Raw genomic sequence first — 18622 nt, forward strand, 5'->3', positions numbered from 1 at the left:
CTCCGTTTGTGTTTATGATAGGAACCACAAAGACAAGTTACAGGCCTTGGGGGATTCTGTGTAAGCCCATCTTCCTAAAGCAATATAACCACATGAAACACAGGGGCAGTTAACTCGTTTAGGCTAACCATATACAAAACAGTGCCCATGCCTTGTTAATACTTTAAAATAGAAACCTGGTAGAAGGTTCTGAGGCTAAACAACATGAACTTTGTGTTTTTGTGTCTGTAAATAACATTAAACAAACATGGTTAAGACCCTAGTACTCAAGGCTGATGCCATGAGAAAGAATGACGGCAAAATTTCATTGTCATGTTCCTCCCCTCCTGCAAGCTTAGCGAGCCCAATTTTGTAAATTATATTATGTATATATTATTCAAGTTATATATTCAGCATATATATATATATATTTTCTTACTGTAGAGAGATATTGGTTTAGGCAGCTGTATCACAGGCTAGATTTCCCCGGGAATCTAGAGAGAATGTCTAAAGATTACCCTCAGCATTGATTTCTGTCTGTGGCTCAGATTTCATTAAAAAAAAAAAATTCAGGGTACCCCATGTCGATGGACAGCACTCTTCACAGACACACAGCGAATGTGGAAAACCTCTTTGTACCACTTCAGGGTGATTCCAGTTAAAAAGCTAACATGATCCCCCTTTAAACCTCTTTTCCTAAATTAGTTTAAAGATTAGTCCCATATAATAGGCTTTATGTGGCTAAGCATTAAATGACTATCCATCAAATGGATATTCCAGCATTTAGTAACTCATATGAGTAACCGATATAAATGAAGATAGAACTGACGTTCCTTTTGAAGTGTCTCCAGGCTTAGGCTGTAGCTTTCCTTGTCTGCCTTCCAGACTCAGTTGTGAGAAGGCTGTTTATACTGCTCTTTGAAAAATCAAGTAAGATGTACCAGCTGAAAAAAAGTCCTGGCTGTACATGCCAATATGAAAGTATTTCAGAAGAGTGACTCTTCTGGCTTGTCGTGCTTTCATCTAGGCTGAAATGTAGAGGATCTAGGTGTGTCTGTGACCCAGAAAAGGAAAGTACACAACAGGAGTAAGGCATCAGTATTTAATGCAAAGATCAACATTAGGTGGAATTAATAAGTAATTTATTTGTTAATAATGGTGTAATTAGTTTACCCATCACATTTCAATTACCAAATGGCAGGCAGCAGCCCTCTCTCCCCCTTTTCCAGAGCTACTATTATCGTTAATATGCTAATTTCCAGCAATGCAGAAATGATAGGCTGTCCTGCAAACAGAACTTTACCCTGAGATTCAGTCTGACAGAGCAGCGTCCAAAGTACAAGACATAATCTTCTTAGCGGGACAAGACTCGCCGGCCATCAGACGGGGCAGTGCGCTCTCCCCGCCGCTTGTTCCTGCTTAGGGATTGTTCTGAAATGGGACGTTGCTGGTTTCAACGCTCAGTTCTGTGCAGGCGCCGCGCCTATCCACCCCCACCCGGCCACCTCCTGTCTCCCAATCGCGCCTAGGAAATGCGAGTGTTTAACTCTCACATCAACACCTCCATCAGAGGAGGTGCTATTAGAAGGTTCTGAGTGTCCTTAGGCCCCCGGCCCCGCCATCAGATTTTGTCTCTAAAAGAAAGGCAGCACGAAACGCGCCCGTCCGGCCACACCGGGATGGCCTAGCTGCACGTTTCCAGGCCGGTTTCTCTCGGCTGCTCAGCCACCCGCTCTCGCGGCTCCTGCCAGGCTTCTCGGAGCGGCGACCCGGGCGCGGGCGCCGCGAGAGGGTGGGCAAGGGGACCAGCTGGGGAGAAAACAGGTCTATCGACCTCATTCGTTTTATTCCGGGGACGGGATTAAAATGAGACTATTTCCTCGATCCCAACCCATTCCCTCCCCCAGCCGGCCTCGAACCCGGGAGGACGCCGGGCCGGGCGAGGCGGGGCCCGAGGTCAGCGCTGGCCGCGGGCGCCTGGCTGCTCCGAGGCCTAGGCCGGGACTGGGGCGCTCACGGGGCACGGCCCGGGCGTCCGAGGGGAATTGAAGCCTGGAGGGCCCCCCAATTCCCAGCGGAGCTCAAAGTTGGGGGGCTTGTGCGGGGGGAACCAAAGCGCCAGCTCCCTCCCTCCGCCGGGGACCCGACCGCAGCATCCATCACCTCCCGCGCGCTTCCTGATCCGGGTCCGCGCGCGCCGCGCTCCCATTGGCGGGGGCGGATCACGTGGGGGCGCGCGGGCGCGGGCGGGGGAGGAGCGGCGCGAACTTTGGTGGCATTGGCGGCGGCGGCGGGAGGGGGAGGGGTGGGCGCTTGACAGCGGGGGAGGGGACGGGAGCGGGGGGGGCGGGGGGGATGGGAAGCGAGGCAGGAGGGGGAGGGGCCTCGGCGAGCCCAGAAAAACGACAACGCGAGAAAAATTAGTATTTTTGCACTTCACAAATTAATGACCATGAGCTCGTTTTTGATAAACTCCAACTACATCGAGCCCAAGTTCCCTCCCTTCGAGGAGTACGCGCAGCACAGCGGCCCGGGCGGCGGAGACGGCGGCCCGGGCGGGGGCTCCAGCTACCAGCAGCCCCCCGCGCCCGCGGCCCAGCACCTGCCGCCGCCGCAGCCCCAGCTCCCCCACGCGGGCGGCGGCCGCGAGCCCCCCGCCTCCTACTACGCGCCGCGGGCCGCCCGCGAGCCCTCCTACCCCGCGGCCGCGCTCTACCCCGTGCCCGGGGCCGCCGACGCCGCCTACCCTTATGGCTACCGCGCTGGCGCCAGCCCCGGGCGGCCCCCGCAGCCCGAGCAGCCCCCCGCGCACGCCAAGGGCCCCGCGCACGGCCTGCACGCGAGCCACGTCCTGCCTCCCGGGCGGCAGCCCCCGCCGCCTCCCCCGGCGCCCCCGCGGCGCTGCGAGGCTCCCGCCACCCCGGGCGTCCCGACAGGGGGCAGCGCCCCCGCGTGCCCGCTGCTCCTGGCCGACAAGAGCCCGCCGGGCCTGAAGGGCAAGGAGCCCGTGGTGTACCCCTGGATGAAGAAGATCCATGTCAGCGCCGGTACGTGGCGCCGCTGGGGAGGCGCGGGAGGGTCTGGGCCGGGGTCCGAGGCGAGGCCCCGGGGCAGGGGCAGGGGCAGGGCAGGGCAGGGCCGGGAGGGGCGCCCCGGCGGCCCAGCTGCAGTGGGTGCGGGTGCGCGCGCCCGCAGCCCGGGCCCAGTGTGGGAACCCTTTTGTACCCGGAGCCCCTTTATGGGGAGATTTACGAGACGCCGCACGGCTAGGGCCGCAATTACCGCCCCCATAAATTCCGCGGCCCTGGCAGCGGCTCCGGGCCATGTGTCTTTGAAGCTTCTCCGCAGCCCGAGGCCCAGCTCCGGTCCGATGGCTCCCGGGTGTCCCCCGTGGTCAATAGCCCGTGAAACACTTTCGGTGCCGTTGTATGTATCTTGCGTGAACTTGGTGTCAGGTTATTATATAATGATGATGTCCCCTTGCTCTTCCCCACCCCACCTTCTCTCTCCTCCTCCTTCCCCGCTCCTTCCACTCCCTCCGCCTCGGCTGGCTCCCCCCTCGGGGTTCTGGGCTCTCAGTGAACCCCGGGTATCACGGAGGGGAGCCCAAGCGCTCCCGGACCGCCTACACCCGGCAGCAGGTGCTGGAGCTGGAGAAGGAGTTCCACTTTAACCGCTACCTGACCCGGCGCCGCCGCATCGAGATCGCCCACGCGCTCTGCCTGTCCGAGCGGCAGGTCAAGATCTGGTTTCAGAACCGGAGGATGAAGTGGAAGAAAGATCACAAACTGCCCAACACTAAGATGCGGTCCTCCAGCTCGGCCTCGGCCTCCTCCTCCGCAGGCCCGCCGGGGAAAGCACAGACTCAGAGCCCCCACCCAAACCCGCACCCGCACCCGCACCCCCACCAGGCTGCCTCCACGCCCATCCCCTCCTCCATATAACCTCCTGGAGATCTAGACCCGGTTCTTTCCCTCCTCTGCGTTTCTCCTCTCTTCTGCCCCTTTCCCCACCCACCCCTCCCCGTCCGTCCATCTGTCGGGACCACAGCAGACCCCAAAACAAAACCCAACTTGATGAAAAGTGTAATAAAAAGAAGAGGACATTCTCCCGGTAAGAGTGTGTGCTGGTTGCCACCCAAGAGAGGCCAGTGGCCAGGATGCTGGCTGGTGGAGCGACCTGCCGGCCTAAGGAAGGCTGCCAGGGTTGGGTACCTGAGAAGGACCACTTGGCATCACATACTTTTGAGCCTGCTGAAGGACCTGTGTATGTATATTTGTTGCAAACAGAAGAAAACAGACCCTTTCCTACCTTCCTTGTCTCTCCTCCCTCATTAAGGCAGCTCATACAAGCTTGTCTTGAACTGAATACTACATGAGTAGACACTGTGGACCTCACAGGATTATTTAATTCTCCAAATGTATAGACCTCGATGGTAGATGTGACACAATAGTTTCCCTTCCTTGAATTTATTTAAAATATTGTTGTAGAGATATTGTTGTCTTATTCTGAGGCACAGTCTTTGGGGAGAGGGGAGTGCATTTAGACCCATGTCCAACTGTACACACTGTGGTATGGCTATATAGAAAGCCTTGCTGAGAATAAACTCTGTTTCAAAAAACATTAAAGTTCTAAAACACATTTGTGTGTTTCCTACTTTTAATTAAAAAAAAAAAAGTGCTCTGGATTGAAGTGCTTGCCCTTGCCCGGGAGGAAATCTTGTAGATGGCTTGAGTTGTGTTCACTTGGATTCTGACTGCTCATGTAATGTGTGTGAGTGTGTTCAACTTGAGCTGAACTCTTGTCAAGTTTGACCCACGGTGGGAAAAGCTCCAAAGGGCATGAAGGCTCTTGAGCTCTGAGAGGGCTCCTTCTTCTTCCCAAACTTGGCCAGGCTGTCAGGCTTCAAGTCTCTGTACGGCACAGAAACGTGTCCTTCTGTGCAGTGAAAGGTGAAACCGTGCAGTGCTGCGGGCCCAGGAGCTGCTGCAGCTGCTCTGCTGGCTGAACTCTGAGCACACTTGGAAAGCAGTGGTCCCTCTGGTATTTATGGCACCTTCGCACTTCATCTGCCTGTTTCCCTGGAGATGAAAAATAGTTTGTGTAAAGGGTTGAGGTTGCTTTTTGTTTCTTTGCTGTTTTGAAGGCTCTCTTCGCTAACCATAGCTTGGGAATTTTTATTTGTTTGCTTCTTTCTTATGCTCTTTCTTTTTTGAAGCAAGAAATTTTAAAGTAAACTGGATTTTCCCAGTATACCCTCCAGAGTTTCTTCTGAGGAAATAAAAGGCTTAATGACACCCTAAATTGCACCCCAAAGCAAGGTAGACCTGGGAGTATTCAACACTGGAAGAAAGCCAAACTCTGAACTAGGGTCACTTGCCTCAAATGCTCCCAGATTTTTCTGCCCAACCTAGAGACCTAGATTTAAAAGGTTGAAAATAAAATCTGCTTCATAATCTCCATAACTCTAGCATTTGTTTACTGATTTACTAATCAGTCAAGAGAATTTGGACTTGGTTGTCACTGAAGGGACAAGATACAAAAAAACCCCACAACAACACACACTAGCCCCAGAATATTAGAATTATTAGAATTGTCACTTGGCCTTGACTGAGGGCAATGTTTAGTTCATGTAATAATTTTAGCAGAGATGGGAGGGGGCGCTCACCTACCTCTGCAATAACGGAGGAGTTTTAAACACATTTTCCCCTCAGTGGTGAACCCTGGGCCAGTGGTCAGTGCTGTTACTCTACTGCCTGTGTGTAATACAGGCAGGGGCGAGCTGCTGTCTACCTATGAACAAACCAGATCTGAGAGGGAAGTGATGGATCCCAGTCTCAGAGGGGCCTCCATCTCTCCCCAAGAAAACTCAGGGGCAAACAAGTGCCCGCCTACCCCAGGCAGGCCAAACCTGGCATAAAGTGCATTTTATAAGGTGTGAATGAGTGCCAGGGATCTCTAGAGTCACTGCATCTGCTGCAGAGACTTATTAACCCTTCCTCTACTACACGCACTTGTAAAACGAAATTAAATCACGCTGAAAATAGCAATTTTCCCAGGAATCATTAATCACCTCATACAATAAATACTTCTTTGTAATTCAACAGCAATTCTGAAAGGCATTCTCTGGGAAAAGTCTGTGAAGAAGCAAGGGATCTTCTTGCAAATAACGTGGTCTCGGGCAAAGACGCAGCATCTTGCCTGTCTGCTCAAAAAATGCCTAGACTCTTGGTGGAAATTGAGTGTCAAGCTGCAAAACCTCACATGGCAGATTGTCATCAATTAAGGTAAATTCTTATATTTCTCCTTTGTAGTAGAGGAAGGGGATGAGAGCATTAATTAGCTACATACTAGAGGCAGTTGTATGGGGCTAAAAGGGGTAATGAAGAGAAAGGATGGAGATGTGTGTGTGTGTGTGTGTGTGTGTGTGTGTTTATATTCCAGTGCAAAATTGGAATTTTTACCCAAATTGTGTTGATTATTAAGGTATTGGTAAGTTTTACCAAGTCAAAATGCTCCCAAATAATCCAGATGATTGTGCCATTTCTTTAGTGTTTTGCCTGTTTCAGATTTGGTCTTTTAAAGGAGCTTGTTATAACAGCTTAGAAAATCCCACTTTGTGCTTCAAAATCGTGCATTGTCTGCCCTTTGCTAGGGCAACCATAAGAGTTCACCCAGAGGACAAATTTTCTATCTCATTAATTGTTGTTTTTTTTAAAGCAAACTCTATTGGCCCCTCAAACCCTTGACCTTTAAAGACAGTAGTATTTTGTGTGAGCTCTATACTTCTGCTGCCAAAATGACCCTTACACAGGCTCTCCTCTTCTTTCCTTTCTCTCTTTCTCTCTCCTTCCCTCTAACACACACTCATCTGCTTTAGTCACATAGCCAAGCTGTGCAGGACTCTGGAGAGATAAAAGTTTTGTCAACATCTGAAATCAACCTAAATCGGATAGGAGACACTTTAATGGTCACAGTTTGAATTAAGTACTTAAGAGTCTCCCCCCTGAAGAAAAATGGCACTTTGCAGGCTCTCTTTCCTAGTTTTGCTGAAATCTACGATATACCCGGTGTTTTATTACAGCAGGAATTCAACTGTGACAGGCAGAGTAGAGTACTTAATACCCAGGATGGAGCTCATGGGAAGATTACCTAGATATATGGGGAGTGGGCCCTCTGCACAGCATCTCTGACTTTATATTCAGTTGTCACAGGGTGTCCACATCCTCCCCCACCTCTCAGCCCCTCCCCATGGGGTGGGTATCACCAAGCCTCCTCCTCTCTCTCTCCCTGCTTCCCTAAGCTACCAAACTGTGCTGTTCTCACCCACCACTGCCTTCCCTCCAGCAGTTTAACATGGAAACAGATCAACCATTCTTTAGAATGGAAAGAAAGAAAAAACTCAAAGAATCAATGTAGCAAACAGAGACCTGGGGCTTCCCATTTGAATGAGTGGATTCTGTGCAAGCAAAAAGCTGTTCGTGACACTCTCTGCATCCCTAGCCCAGGTGAGGTCCTCTATTGGAGCGCACAGGCTCACCCTGCTCAACCCCTGCCCCTCCAGTGGTTGCTCCTCTCTGTATTATTTTCGGACCCAAGACTAATGCTGCTTCTTCTCTCAAAGAGTATGGGCTGGAAAAAATAGGAGGAAGAAGAGAGACCTGTGTTCTAACTCTTTGATAGCACCTAGGAGGCTGCCGGGGCTGTTGTGAAATATTCTCATCTGAAATTTCTGTCTTGGAACTCTGTCAAGTCTTATTCTCAAGGCCCCAAACCTATGGAGTAACCCCTGCCCCCTTTCAGGTCAGCCCCAGTCTCTCTGGAATTGATTTCTGGGAGTAAAGGAGATCCCAGATTGAAAGAATATCTTAGGAAAAAGAGATCTGGAGGCCATTTTGGTCCCATCTTAGTTTACTGATGATGAGGAAACTGAGGCAGCTAAATGCTCCCCCTCCCATTTTTGTTTATGTTAATGAGTTATAGATTTGGTCCCACCTTGGATAGGGGTAAGTGCACAGGCATCTTTCCTTGGCAGAAGGCCAATGAGTCTGGGTTCACACTGGACATGAAGGGCCACAGGTGTGCTTCTCCAGGTTAGAAGGGTGCTGAGATAGGTGGGCTGACCTCTGAGCCCAGGAGGTGACAGATGTCAGGGTCAGGGTGACTGGGAGAGCAGTGGACACCCCACTGTCTACAATTCTCATAGTTCCAGACTGACTCATTCTGCTATGCTTGCCCTGGAATTTCCATGGGGGTTCCCTTGCCCCAGAGCTGCGCAAGGGGGTCTGCATTCTGGAGGTCTGGGAACTAAAAAGCCGACCAAGGACCCTGGTGGCAGCAGATAAAGGTATAAGGCCTGTTCCAGGGAGAAATTGAAATTGTAATCCTGGGGGGTCACGTGACTCATTAAATAATTAATGCCGATCGTCAAGAATGGATGGAGTCAGCAGGGCCTCACTAGGAATGACTCTCTCAGAAGTAAGACCCCCAACTTCCTATTTGATTTTTTAAAACACACACCGTCAGATTTATTTCTAAAGGCTTTTAACTCCTTCAGGAGGGTCGGAGAGAGCCCTTCACGGGGAGGACCCAGCTGGCGGGCCCATGCTGGGTCTGGGAGCTCTTTCTGCAGGGTTTCTGCGAGTCCTGGGAGTGCACCGCGGCCGGGGAAATGTGAGTTGGAGCTCGGGTTTTCTGCGGTCGTAGCCTGGCTTTGGTGATGAAGTGGGACGGAAGCGCAGACAGTTGGTAATGTTCTGATTCACACCGGGGAAGGCTGCAGAGATACCACAGGACAGGCGCGCGGCTTTGTTCAATTTTCCCGGTGTTCATAAATCACCCGCGCCGGGGCTAGCGAGCGAGGGAGCAAGCGAGCGCCAAAAACACCACCGAGAGAGGCCACAGCAGCGGCGGCGGCCATTGCGAGGGAGAGACCTGGGCAACATCTCTTTGTGACTCATTAGCCTGAACGATTTATGGGGAGCAGCAGTCATGAATATTTGACTTGGGGATAAGGAAATAGCAACAATAATAATAACCATAATAATTACAATACTCCTAAGCGTCCCCGGGTGGGGGTGGCTTGGCAGATGGTGGCATAGCCGGTCTTTCTGGGATGAAGTTGAGTGGCAACGTGCTGTATGGCTAAGCTCCACCTCACTCAGGGTCATGCCAGGAGCTCCAAGGCCACAGGGGCACTGCCTTTGGAGACACAGAGGGCGAGTTTGAACAAGAGAAAGGGGCCCAGCATGGGTTCTGAGTCCCCAGTGCCTGGTGGAGGGTGGGGGCTGCGGGTTGGGCGGTGGTGGCTGAGGGCAGCCAGCTTCAGGTGTGCGGCCACTTGTTCAGTGTGCTAGGGGGCTGGGAAGCCTGGGTGGGGGTCAGGGGACCTGTCAGGTATTTGGTAGCTGCTCCTGGTACTATCAGCAGGATTGCATGGCTGCCAGACAGCCATTGAGGGCTGGTTTGGGGCAGGCCAGAGTGTGGGAGGCTATTCGGGTTTGGGTGAAGGGGTAGTGGGGCAGGGACAGGGCTGTGGAAGCAATCCACTTGGCAGAGTGCAGCCCAGCGGAGAAGTTCTCCAAGCCAGAGCTCACTGACTAGGACGATTCTCGCCTCTTCCCCAGCGTCTTCCCCAGACCCCTCAAGTTGGCTGACCTTTTGCTAGCTAGAGAGCAAGAGAGGGGTTGCAGATATCTTGAGGGACACGGTGGTAGCAGAATTTGGGCATCTAGGAGCTTGTCCCCACTGTGCAAGGTGAGGCTGGATAGGGCCCCTTGATTGGGTATTGTCCCAGCCCACATCCTTCCCAGTTTCCCCCTATTTCCAGCAGCCATAGCTGGCCTGCTGTGAGGGACTGGGCAGCCCACTGGGGCAGAGAAGTGACCCGCCCAGGGCTTGAATGAACCAAAATACAAAACCTCTCAAGGCTGCCCGTGGCCTATGGGCTGAGCTGGAGTTTGATTTCGCGCCAAACAGAAATGAACACTATTAGCGAGGTTTCGGGAGAGTCTGTGATTGAACGCTCCCAGACAAGGCTTCCCTTTGTTAGCAAAAGAAAATAAAGCGCGCATTCACATTCCCCAAGTTGAGGTGCGTGAGGAGCTCTCGGAGCAGAGCAGGCTCCCGCGGCAAAGCCCCTTCCACCTTCCCATCTCGCTCCGCCTCGTCCATTTTCTTCCCCCTTCCCCCTGCCCGCCCCCTATATAAAGAAAGAAAAGGAAGAGTGTGGGTGCGGAGATGGAGTATGTATTTATTTTACAAAAATAAATCACCATCTTCAGGCCATTTGTAGACGGGAACCTTTCGAGCAATGAGTGTGCCGCATGGACGAATGCCCTGGCGACTCCTCCGTGTCCGCGTCACCCCGGGGGCCACCCTGGCGCCCGGAACGGCCGCGCTTCCAACTCCGGTCCTCCGACTCCCTTCCTTCGCAGCCACCGTTCACCCTCTGCTGTTTATTTATCCGCAGAGCGCCCGGACACCGGAAAAGGCGACTCCCTGAGCGCTCCGGAGTTGGAGACAATTCGGGGTTCAGTCTTAAATATCTTTGGAGGTAAGCGCTGCGCCCACACTCGTCACCGCTTGGGGCTTTGCACTGGGCCTCTGGCGGGAGTTTGCTCTCCCAGGCAGCTGCAGCCCTGGGAAAGAGGCTCTGGTCAATATTTAACTTCGGAAGAGTTTTGGAGCTGGGTTATTTTCAGCTGCAAGTTCCGCGAATGCAAGGCTTCAGGCAGACAAAGAGCCCGCAAAAGCCGGCGTTCTGCTGAAAGCGCGGTGGGTCGCAGAGACCAAAGATGTATGTGCTTGGGGGGCGGGGGTGTGAGAAGGATGTATTTGTTTCTTCCAGCAAGTTCCAAACAAATCGCTACATGGAACAGCAGGGCAAAAGCCAGTAGAGGCCACGGAGGCGGTGGCCGCTGCGTGGGCCGCTCTACTTGTCCACTGTTGGCGGCGCCTGCGGAGACTGTGAGTTCGGAAATTGTGGTTAATCCAGCTCTGCATGGAGGAAACTGGGCTCACCGCCTCGCAGTGTCTCTGGTCCTTTTGCTTTTCCTTGGCGAGAGGGAAGTTGCTTTATTTCCAAAGTATAGACTGTCGCAGGTTCCTTTAGCCAGGCTGACCCGCTGTTCTTCCTACAGGAAAAGCACAGGTTTTCTATCTCAGCGTTTTATTTTCCTCTTTGAAACAAGGGAAAACTCTTTAAAATTCTTTTCCAGTTCTGGCTTAATTTGTTCTCTTAGTTTGGGATGCAGGGAGGTAATTACTGTGGTTTATTACCTTGTAAAAGATCCATAAATTTCGTGCCTATTTGGGGGAGGGGCTGCTGGAATAGCTTCCCTAAGCTTGGTATGAAGGAATGGGTTTGCTTTGTTCTTTGAGGAATTACTTGTTTTAAAAAGTTTTCTGAGATTTTGTTTTCTATTCCCTAGGCCTCAGTCTTCCCTAAAATTTTCTCTCCAAATAGAGACTAGGTTGCTAATTTATTGCAACATGCTGTTGGAGATGCTCTATGGCTGATATGGTGTTTTAGATACAATTCTTATTTTATTAGCTAGGAAGTAAACAGAGCAATAGTAAAGTTGGGTTACTTTCTCAGCTACTGTATGTCTATTTAGATCAAGTATAGACAGAGCATTTCAGGAATTTGCCACTCAGTGTGAACATTTGATTTGCATCTCTGCACACAACACTATCATTGCGTGTATAAACAGTTGCAGGAGTTTGAGACCATGTGTATAAAGTGATATACACATTCGTGTGTGTCCAGAGAACTCGGAGCCCATTTGTAGTGCAGTTGCACCCACAGGAACTATCTCATGTTAAATAATGATCTATAACCTCCACCAAAGAAAAGTGGGCTAAGAGGGCCTAACCTGACGCTGAGTAGAAAAACCACTAGAGTTAACTAAGGGGAGAAACATGTTAAGTGTATTTTTGACAGAGAAATCAGATTGCAGTGTTTGAATACAGATATATCTAATCTGCCAACAGCCTTGCAAATATTGACTAAAGCTCTGCATCCTGAGTCACCTGCTCCTTCCTAGACAACTTTCTGCCTATTTTGGCTCTGGTGGCCTGGATCCAGGGCATGTGTCCCCAGCCCAGGCTGGCCAGGTTAGGGGCTGAGAGAGTGAATGGAGCGGTACTGGCAGCTGGACCTCCTAGCCTGTGCCTAGATACTTGAGCATCTTCGCTCTTGGTCTCTGGAATGGGAGTTTAAATGGCCCATAGCCTTGCTCCAGGAAAGCAGATTTCAGAGTGGGGAAGGAGGACTCTCAGCTGCGGGTTCTCTGGTGGCTTGCCCAGCCCAAGCTCTCTCTTGGGGAAGCTGTTTTCACCTCAAAAGTTAAATTTCTTGAGACTTCCTCAGATATGTTCCTTTATAACCCACAAAATCACTGTATCCTACCCCAGGTCAGTAATGTTAATTGTTAAACAGCAGTTGGAGCATTAACTGGGCTGTTAATAGCGGCTTGGAGGCTCCTGGCTGGAGCTGAGATGCCTCTGGGCCTTGCTGGTGTTAAGGCATTTCTCTGAAGCACCACCAAACACTTCTCCCATTGATTTATGGCCTTGGGAATTTCAGTTTGCTCCAGAGGGTTCTTCAAGTTCTGAAGGGGGCCCCTTCTCATCATTGAGTTGAAGCCCCCGCAAAAACTTTGGTTGGGAGAGTGGAGGTTACCCACAACTAGGCAATACTTGCAGGTTCTTTCTAGGCTGTCAGGAGAGCTCAGTGTAAAATATTTGGGTGTGATGGGTAAGAAGAGCAGAGGACAGTGTGTTTCTGGTCTGAGTCCTTGGAGAGTGCTTTGTGGAAACCAGCTTTTGGTCCTGTCCACCACCCCCAAACCTGAGAGGGCAGGTTTTCATGTTAGATGCATACTTTCCAGCTTGTGGCTTAGGTCAGAGCTGGGAAAGGTGACATAGAGGTTCTCTCCTAGCTATACTACAGGCTGAACCTCATTGGAATACTGCCACTGCCACCAGCTTAGGGCAGGCTCCCTTCCAGGGGGTGTGAGGTCTCCTCCTTTTATTTGGATACCCTCAAGAGCAGGCCCCCTTCCTGAGGCCCTTACAGTCTCACTAGGCCTCTCTGTTCCCCTGCAGGCCAGGAGGGGAGGGGCGGGAAGAATCATGCACAGCCTCCTGCAGCTGCTACAAGTTTGTCCTCATGCTTAGAGAGGCCTAGCTAACCGAAGACCCGCTCTCCAGGAACAAAAGAATATCACATGGGGATCTCTCCACCTCAGAGCATTCCCAAGTTCAGAAACTAAGATCCAAAAAGAGGAAGTTTTTAGCTAGCTCCTGAGAGGGTGAAATGTTAAAATCAGTGGAGACTGTCACCAAGCAGAAGGCAGGACTGTGTGTGTGTGTGTGTGTGTGTGTGTGTGTGTGTGTGTGTGTGTGTGGTCTTATTTATTTCAGCCAGGTTACTCCTGAGAAGAGTTGGTCCAGTTCATTTTCTGCTGGTGGACACAGAGTTGTCTTAGGGGAGGGTGAACAGAAAGGATCCCAGATTACCTTGCAGTAGGTTAGTTAATTCAAGGGATGCTAGGAATTTTTTTTTCTCTTCTTGCAAAGACAATGAGATCCTTTCCCCTTACGTTTTTCATCATTAGAAGCCTATAATTTCATGTATCATTCCGCTATGCACTGAGGAAAAGTATAAGTTCAGGTTTGGCCCGGGCACTGGGTCCTTCCAGATTCTATAAAACTCTGACCCACCCACCACTCTAGAGCTAAGTACCTATTTCCTACGGGGCTCCCATCCAAAAGAACAAAAGCAACTGGACTTTAGCCTTTTGTCAGGTAATTATGGGCCTTTTGCATTTCTACAGTGGCTGTGGTGTAAGGCGTGGGTGTTAGCACATTCCATACAATGGCAGGCCATGAGAGAGTCAACTGACTACTAGGCCAGCCATTACTGGGTTTTCTTCTGGAAACAGGGCCTGGGCCTTGACTTTTGATGTACTGGCCAGAGAGGCGAGAGTGCTTGGGTGTGCTGGGTTCGGCAGGTCTGTGAGTGGAAAACTGTAAGGAAAGTTACGTGGTCTCTAAGAATGGGGACAGTATTGCTGTTTTCTTATGTTTGTATCAAGTGCAAAGAAATATAAGAGAGATAACTGGCCTTGTGTGGCACATGTTGGGGGGGGGGCAGATGCCCCCAGCAACTAACTGCCCTAGACAAAACTCTTCCCTACTGCGGGTCACGGTCCCCCTCCTCCCCTCCCCCAAAGCTAAATGTGCTGCTTGGAAACCTAGTTCCTTCAGTGATTCCCTATTTCAAATAAAAGGATTTAAGTTGACGTATGACCACGTGAGCACATAATACAGCACATTATTGTGGCATTTGGAGCTGAGACCCGGGCGGCTTCGCCTGTGATTACGTTTTCTAGATTCTCTACATAGAGGCTCCCCCCCCCCCCCCACGCACCCACCTCCTCCTCTCCTTCCCCTTCTCCGGAGAGTGCTCTCCTAGCGGGTTGCAGTTTTCAGCACTCATGGAGCGGCTCTGGGCCAGCTAGCCGATGGGACTCGAGGCCACGCCAGGAGGATGGAATTTATTTTAAGGTATTTCCGTTGATTGTTCATATCTAGAGTGAGTTATGGCTGTGAGAGACAAAGGTCAGGCGAGGAGACCCTGGTTCAGGGACAGGACCCTCAGCCCATCTCTTCCTTTGTTTCTCCTTTAGAACCGAAACCATTTGAAAGATCCCCAGTAGCGCCTCAGACTGAGTTTAATTCCCTGAAAAGTGTCCAGGGGTGTAAAGGAAGGGGCACTTGGGTGCTAGTTGGTGGGCCTGGTAGCTTCCAGTGCTAGTGTGGCTTTGTCCACTACAGCGGGGCTTGAGACCCGGAGCGGAGCCCCAGGCGGAGGGAGGGTCCCGAAGTGCCCACGCAGGTTAAGGTGGCCAGCGCTGCTCTCCCAGGCGACACTGCCTGGAGGGGGTGGACGCTGAGTGAAGGAGAAAGAGAATCGCTGCTCCCCCCATTGCTGCTGTTTGCCGGTGAGGGATGGTGGGCTAGGGCTGACCAGGGCAGCAGGAGCAGCTGGGAGAAGGAAATCAATGAGTGTGCAGATGCGCTGCCATTTTATTGATGATGCTTCAGGCCACTTTGTTCAGTGCTGGGTTGCAGAATGCGATTTCTCACACACGGGATGGAAGGAGCTGGACCCCAGGACACGCCTTTGTTTCTCCGCACACCCTCTGCCCGGTAGGGGTGGAGAAGGACAGCTCGGATTTAGGAGAGGCTTGGGGTGGCCAGCGTGCTGGGTGCCCAAGAGCTCTGTTATTCGAATGTTGGGGAGACAGAGGGAAGAGGGAGCCTGAGCTGGGTTTGGGCTTGGTAATGAGGGTGGCCCGGCCACCCGCCGCGGGCCTGGAGAGTGGGAGGACTGGCCGGGGCACTGTGGGCTGGAGGGAGTCCGGAGGCAGAGTCCGCAGGAAGCAGAGGCAGACTTTTCTCCGGCCTCCAAGCCCCAGAAATGGTGCTGCAGCCAGAATGGAGGCAGATGAGAGCGAAACTGTGTGCTTCCAAATTACTGGGAAAGCCCTAACTAATTGGGCTTTGGGGACCCAGCGCTCCTGGGAGAGATGGGAACTCCAGGAAAAGGTGAGGGAAACTTCGCTTTCCTCCTCTCCCAGAGCTCTCGGAGCAGAAGAAAGGGGTGCCTACCAACAGTCAGGAAGCCGGTTTGCCCTGTGACTTTTTTTTTAAAAAAAATCTTATTTTTTCTTTCTACTTGAAAAAAATCAAATGAAGCTTACTCTACTTGAGTGGGATTTATTCCCTAGAATGGAAGGGCTGCTCCACCCTCCCCCTCTGCCAGCCTCGGCAGTAACATGTTTAACTGAGGCCGTTTCAAGTGCTCTAAAACACCCCTTAGAAATAAAATGTAAGCTTTAATTGCTGTTCAATTACTTGTCAGCATTTCATTTGATTTATGACCCAGTTCTGGCGCATTTTTGACCCAGTTAAAGACTCATAAATAATATAGTTTCACTAGAAAGAACAAGAGAGGGAATAGAGGTTTGTTAAAGGCATCTTTTTATTGTTGCTTCAGTACTAGCGAGCAGAATAAGTATCTAAGGGAGGGCTCTCCAGCCGGTTCTGTACAAAAGTGTGCACAGTGCGAGGAAACCAGCAGCCACATACAGAGAGCACCGGCTTTTCCTCCAAGGAAAGAGCTAGGGCTACTGTTACAGCTAAACTGTAGCTATAAGAAAGCTTAGCCTCTTTTCACCCTCCCAGTGCCAGCCTCACCCTCACAGGCAAGTGTATTTCCTCATGAACTTTCCTCCCCATTTGGGGGTTTTGATGCCTCTTCTTGCCAACAGTCCTTCCTCACCTTGGTCCCTGGCTGCCCAGCCAGCGCTCCAGCCACGGTGGCCTCTCAGACACTTCACAAGAAGACCCCTGAGAAGGCAGCAGCGTGCCCTCGCTGTTCCAAATATTCTTCTAGTGCTGAGAACAGGGTTTCTTCTGGTCCCCGAGGGCGGGAGGCTGGGAGCACGGGGACTTGGGGGGAATTTGGGGAGCCATGGAGTCTTCTTAGCAAAGAAAACCTCAGTGGTTTTGGTGGAGCCGGGTGCATGGCTGCGGGATTTGCCTGGAAAGGACACAGCAGCAGCAGCAAAGGGTAGTTTCTGGCCATGAAACATTGACAGGAGGGATTTTCCTCTTTAAAAAAAATAAACAAAAAATGACCTTTAGCTGTTATAAATTAGTATCTTTTAATCACCTCACCTGCCTTGTTTCAAAAACCAACACTTTGGATTTCAGCAGAGAGGCCTGAACCCAAGGCGCCAGACTCCAGCCTTGAGGTCCGAACCCCGCTTCTGCCCGCGGCAGCCCGCGCCCAGAAGCCACCCGGGCCCCGTTCCTGTCCCAGCTCTCCCTGGCTGCCCGGCTGCCCGGCTCCCCAGCTTGGCGGGTCCAGCCCCGCATTTTGCCCAGCACAGTGTTGGCGCTGGTGGAAAGGTGTGCGCCCCGGGCGCTCCAGCCCTCACCTCGGTGCCCTCGATCCCGCGGCCGGGCCATCCCTTCCCTGGCAGGTCTCACAGAGATCTGGCCGTCCCTGCAGGCAGCTGGCTGAGTTGAGAAGCATGAGAGTCGCGTCAGCAGTTTGGAGGAGAAAGTGCGGGTTGATTATTGACCCACGCCTTCTTTCTTCAAATGCCACATCGGACCTGGACAGTTTGAAGAGAAAATGCCGCCGAGCGGATTTCTGTGGCCGGCTCTCGCCTCCTACGCGGCCCGGCTCCCCCTTTCAAGTTGAGCTGCTGCAATATGCCATAAGGAGCAAGTGTTTGCTGTTTTGTGCTCTGTTTACAGCTTTGGGGCGCCGAGTCATAAATCTTGCCCAGCCATAAATGACAAAAACCATTGGTATGCATGAGGCCACCCTGGCCCGGAGTGCTTTTTGATTTCTCCCTTCTCCCTTGGCTTTGTTTTTGCTCTAAGGTGACACTTTGGCTCCCTGACAGTTTAAACATACTACTTATATTTTTAACACCTTCCTTTGAGAAGGACCGGCCGTTGACACCTTAGAATTGCACGAAAGCTCCATTTCTCCCGTTTTGTCACACACATACCCTTGCAGGGTTCACTTCTGAATCTGGGGAGTTGAGCGAGGAATGGGAGGGAGGGAGACTATCCTCCTTAAAGTTGTGGAAATATCGCGGGCACATTCAGGCCTTTCCTCAGCTCAGCTTCCCTGTGTGCCACTGACTAGGGTGGGGGTGGTACCGTGGATGTCGGTGGCTGTTGGGGTCAGAGCTTTATCAGTCCTTCCCTGTGAGTGACCTGCATGTTTGTCCTGTGACCCCCGCACACAAGGGCCGGAGGCCCAGGTTTCTGGAACCTTGTGCGTACCTGAGCCTGGGGCTGCCCATTTCCCCGCCCCCCACCGTGCATCTCCCGGCTCCTTCGCTCCCGGCTGCCAGGATTTCCGTGTTTCTGCCTAGAAACATAACCACGGGCAGCCCTGTAGGCTCGTGGGGAGGTCTCTCGAGAAAGGAGGCCCTAGCCGAGCCCCCCAGAGATTGGCTTTGTGGTTCTTGGATTAGGGGTGGCAGGTGAGGGCAACCGCCCGAAGTCTGGGGGACTCTCTCTGGTTCTTGTTCTCCTCGCCCCTCAACTGGAAGTGTCTGGGGCAGAGGGTGACACGGTTTCTCAAACGGCTTCCTAAGAAATAGAACCCGGCGAGAGACCCCTTTGTGAGAGCCCGTTGTCCTCATTAGCATAATTTTCCTGGACTTTAGTGACGCCCAGGAGCGAGGAGAGGGAGGGCGTGGGGTTTCGGGGGGAGGCTGCCCTCCTCCCGCCGCCGCTGAGCTCCCCACCTCGCTCCCGGCCCTCCCCTCGCTCAGCCCCATCCCCCACGCGGGCCCGCCAGCCCCAGCCCCAGCCGCCTCGGTCTCCCCTCCCGCCCGCCCCAACCCCCCCACCCCCCGCACCCCCTACCAGCCGCTGCTCCGCGTGTAATATTCATAAGAAACATACCCAAGTCGGTGCCACTAGCCCAGGCGGAGCCCCGCGCGGCTAGCGCTTATCTCCGGGCCACGGCTGCTGCCCTCGGGAAGGGCAGGGGGCGGGGGTGTGGGGGAGGGGAGGGTGGGTGGGGTGGGTGGGAGGG

At 52.3% G+C, this 18622-nt stretch overlaps 2 protein-coding genes and 1 long non-coding RNA gene across 9 annotated transcripts in view; 2 read left to right on the top strand and 1 right to left on the bottom strand.

The window, feature by feature from the left end:
• HOXA3 (homeobox A3) overlaps positions 1-18622 on the top strand; it is a 35979-nt gene that overhangs the window by 7020 nt on the left and 10337 nt on the right. The window contains exons 2-5 of one of the 6 annotated variants that reach the window (XM_036327802.1): positions 6087-6266; positions 7330-7487; positions 10451-10534; positions 10829-10947. The gene's annotated coding sequence lies outside the window, so the exon portion shown is untranslated. Of the gene's footprint in view, positions 1-6086; positions 6267-7329; positions 7488-9553; positions 10535-10828; positions 10948-18622 lie in introns of those variants that run through there. The other 5 variants (XM_036327799.1, XM_036327801.1, XM_036327800.1 and 2 more) reach the window with 5 other exon arrangements.
• Positions 2362-4684, top strand: HOXA4 (homeobox A4). Its single transcript, XM_036327808.1, has 2 exons — positions 2362-3026; positions 3559-4684. Exons 1-2 carry the CDS (start codon positions 2426-2428, stop codon positions 3921-3923), a joined length of 966 nt encoding a protein of 321 aa, XP_036183701.1. The 5' UTR covers positions 2362-2425; the 3' UTR covers positions 3924-4684.
• On the bottom strand, positions 16015-18609 carry LOC118666096. 2 transcript variants are annotated; one of them, XR_004970839.1, is made up of 3 exons: positions 18490-18609; positions 16995-17267; positions 16015-16665 (listed from the first exon to the last, which is right to left on the bottom strand). It is a non-coding gene; the product is annotated as an uncharacterized LOC118666096 (long non-coding RNA). The 2 variants fall into 2 exon arrangements; XR_004970838.1 differs by lacking the exon at positions 18490-18609 and having other exon boundaries at positions 16995-18343.

The sequence above is a fragment of the Myotis myotis genome, unplaced genomic scaffold (assembly GCF_014108235.1).
Source record: "Myotis myotis isolate mMyoMyo1 unplaced genomic scaffold, mMyoMyo1.p scaffold_m19_p_11, whole genome shotgun sequence".
Lineage (NCBI taxonomy): Eukaryota > Metazoa > Chordata > Mammalia > Chiroptera > Vespertilionidae > Myotis > Myotis myotis.

Bases quoted from the DNA above. Each gene is read 5' to 3' on its own strand.
- HOXA4 (XM_036327808.1), top strand. From the start codon at position 2,426: ATGACCATGAGCTCGTTTTTGATAAACTCCAACTACATCGAGCCCAAG. The intron at 3,027-3,558 runs GTACGTGGCGCC...CTGGGCTCTCAG, and splicing joins GAAGATCCATGTCAGCGCCG to TGAACCCCGGGTATCACGGA.